Raw genomic sequence first — 2,500 nt, 5'->3', positions numbered from 1 at the left:
CGCCACCCTTTCTTTGTCTGCCATTGGAAAAACTTGGTCAAGGTAACGAAGAGTGGAGCGAAATAACGTCATTCTGTTTACGTCATTATTAATCATTGCGTCATTTCATTTCAGGTTCACTGTGATTCTTATCCTGAACAGCAATCTTTGTGACTTCCTTTTTGCCAGGCGTTTTTGTTTTGTTTTATCAGTTTCGTAATTCCAGGTGTAATCAGGCACTGACACACCTGTCCGTTCTGTTACTGTGACGTCATCACGAAGATCTACACAACAACCGAGTTTTGTGAGAACTATAACACACCTGTCTGTTCTGTTTCTACACACTGACACACCTGTCTGTTCTGTTACAGTGACGTCATCGCAGAGATCTACCGGGCGTTAAAACAACGACACGTCCGGTTCACCTTGTGGGCAGCAGGCGTTAAGCTAGATGTACCTGCCGACATGGAGCGTTACGTCCGCAAACTGACACAGCCCCTGAGAAGCCCACCTGCTGTGGTGAGAGAGGTGGAGCAGGCTGAAGATATGAAGAGAGAAACGGTCCCGGCCTACACCAGGCCGCCAGTGTCCGCACCGTGCGACGGCCCACCTGTCCTGACGGTTGTTCACTACCGCGGTGACAGACAGGGACATGAGGGTTACTATCCATGGGAGTGTGCACGGTGCGGGGAGCTGGTGGCAGACATGCTGCGAGATCTTCGTGTCGGTCAGTACACCTCTGTCTGTCTGTCTGTCTGTCTGTCTGTCTGTCTGTCTGTCTGTCTGTCTGTCTGTCTGTCTGTCCGTCTGTGTATCTGTCTGTATCTGTCACTCTGCCTCTCTGTCTGTCTTTCTGTCTGTCTGTCTCTGTCTCTGTCTCTGTCTCTCTCTCTCTCTCTCTCTCTCTCTCTCTCTCTCTCTCTCTCTCTCTCTCTCTCTCTCTCTCTCTCTCTCTCTCTCGGAATGCAGTAAGTGTCAGTCAGGTTGTTGTACATTTCGATGACGTCATTATACTTACAAGAAACATTGATATTTACGTCATTTACTGTGACGTCGTCACAAAATATCGTCACAAGTCTGCCAAGGTGAGGTGTTGAACCCTAAATAATATAAATAGAGCTTAAACAATGACCACGAGTTGATTACTGGAAAATAAACCACGAGTGGGTATTTGCAGCCGCTTGGTAATTCACGAGTGTGCGGAGCACACGAGAATTACCAAGCGGCTGCAAATACCTACGAGTGGTTTATTTTCCAGTAATCAACGAGTTGTCATTGTTTAAGCTATTTATACAACGAACAACACGGGTCGAACATGCAGTCATGCAGACGACATTTTGTAGGCAATTTCATTTCAGCGTAATCACTCAGAGTGTCAAATGCGCGTCATTCAAATAGTCCCTATTCTTTTACTTTATTCTTAGTCTCCGACTCGTCGGCATTATACTTGTCTCGTCTAAATATCGGACCCCATTGCTACGATTAAAACACAATAGCGTTTATGTAGCTATTCTGACATTACATTCTGTGTTAAAATCATGTTTTTGTCAGCAGCAAGGACCAGAATGGTCCATGTCGTTGATTGCAGACGACGGTTCCCTTTCCGTATGAAGCCACGGAAATAACCGAACATTGAAAAACCCACGGACATGTATTACGGAGAAAACTCGGGATAGCCGGATGTTTAGCATTACGTCAATATGCTGGGAATCATATGACGTCATGATGTATCATGCTTGCCTACGTAGATTGTATACATGTTCGAAAGTCTGACTGTTGTGAATTCGCGTGGTGAAGACTGCGGTAAATCTGTAGATGATCAGAGAACAAGGATTGTCTCAGAAGAAACGACTAAATGTTTTAGATCGGTAACTTCATTTCAACATTGCACTATTCATAATGGACGTTCTATGTGACAGGAGAGTTTGCTGATTTTGTGTTAAACATTGGAGAGATCGTCTGCTAGAATCAGAGATAGAACGCTTCAGATTGCAGCTTCTGGAAATGTGCAAGGTTTGTTGCCTGTTGAAGAACTGGATTTTACACGTAATGTATGCCATGTACAGTAAGCAACAACAAAAACACACACAAAGAAAATGGCATCGTCTGTCGACTAGTTATACACGTCAGCCATTGTTGTTACAGTTTTGAGTCAACATTGTACGTATTCTTCCGCAACAGGGTCCAATCGTCTGGGTTTCAAATGTTCTAAAAATAAATTCTAGAGTTGATTATTTTTTAGCCCTCTTTATTCTTACTTCGAATAATCCACGTGTGATTTTGGGCTTAATCAAAGTAGTTCGTTCTAATTTCTCACTTGTCTAAAAATAATCAACTAGATTTAATCCACCCCTCGGTTGCATTGCAGGAGTTGTATAAAATTGTTTTTCCTATTTTCAGGTGGTTGTGGTGCTGCTGGTGTAGTTGTAGTCTATGTTCACGTGTTGCCGCAGCCGGTGTTGGTGCGGAAGTTAGACATGCCGTCGTCGTTGTTGTTTGTGTCGTGGTTGTTGTTGATGGT

The 2,500-nt window shown here is 44.0% G+C and overlaps 1 protein-coding gene across 1 annotated transcript in view; it reads left to right on the top strand.

The window, feature by feature from the left end:
* Positions 1-2,500, top strand: part of LOC138950505 (uncharacterized) — a 13,284-nt gene that overhangs the window by 9,622 nt on the left and 1,162 nt on the right. Inside the window, exon 7 of the mRNA XM_070322231.1 lies at positions 351-706. Coding sequence (XP_070178332.1) covers positions 351-706 — 356 coding nt within the window. The remainder of the gene's footprint in view (positions 1-350; positions 707-2,500) is intronic.

Source organism: Littorina saxatilis, linkage group LG16, assembly GCF_037325665.1.
Source record: "Littorina saxatilis isolate snail1 linkage group LG16, US_GU_Lsax_2.0, whole genome shotgun sequence".
NCBI lineage: Eukaryota > Metazoa > Mollusca > Gastropoda > Littorinimorpha > Littorinidae > Littorina > Littorina saxatilis.
The sequence above is the reverse complement of the archived record's forward strand: the minus strand, read 5'-3'. Positions and strand labels throughout refer to the sequence as shown.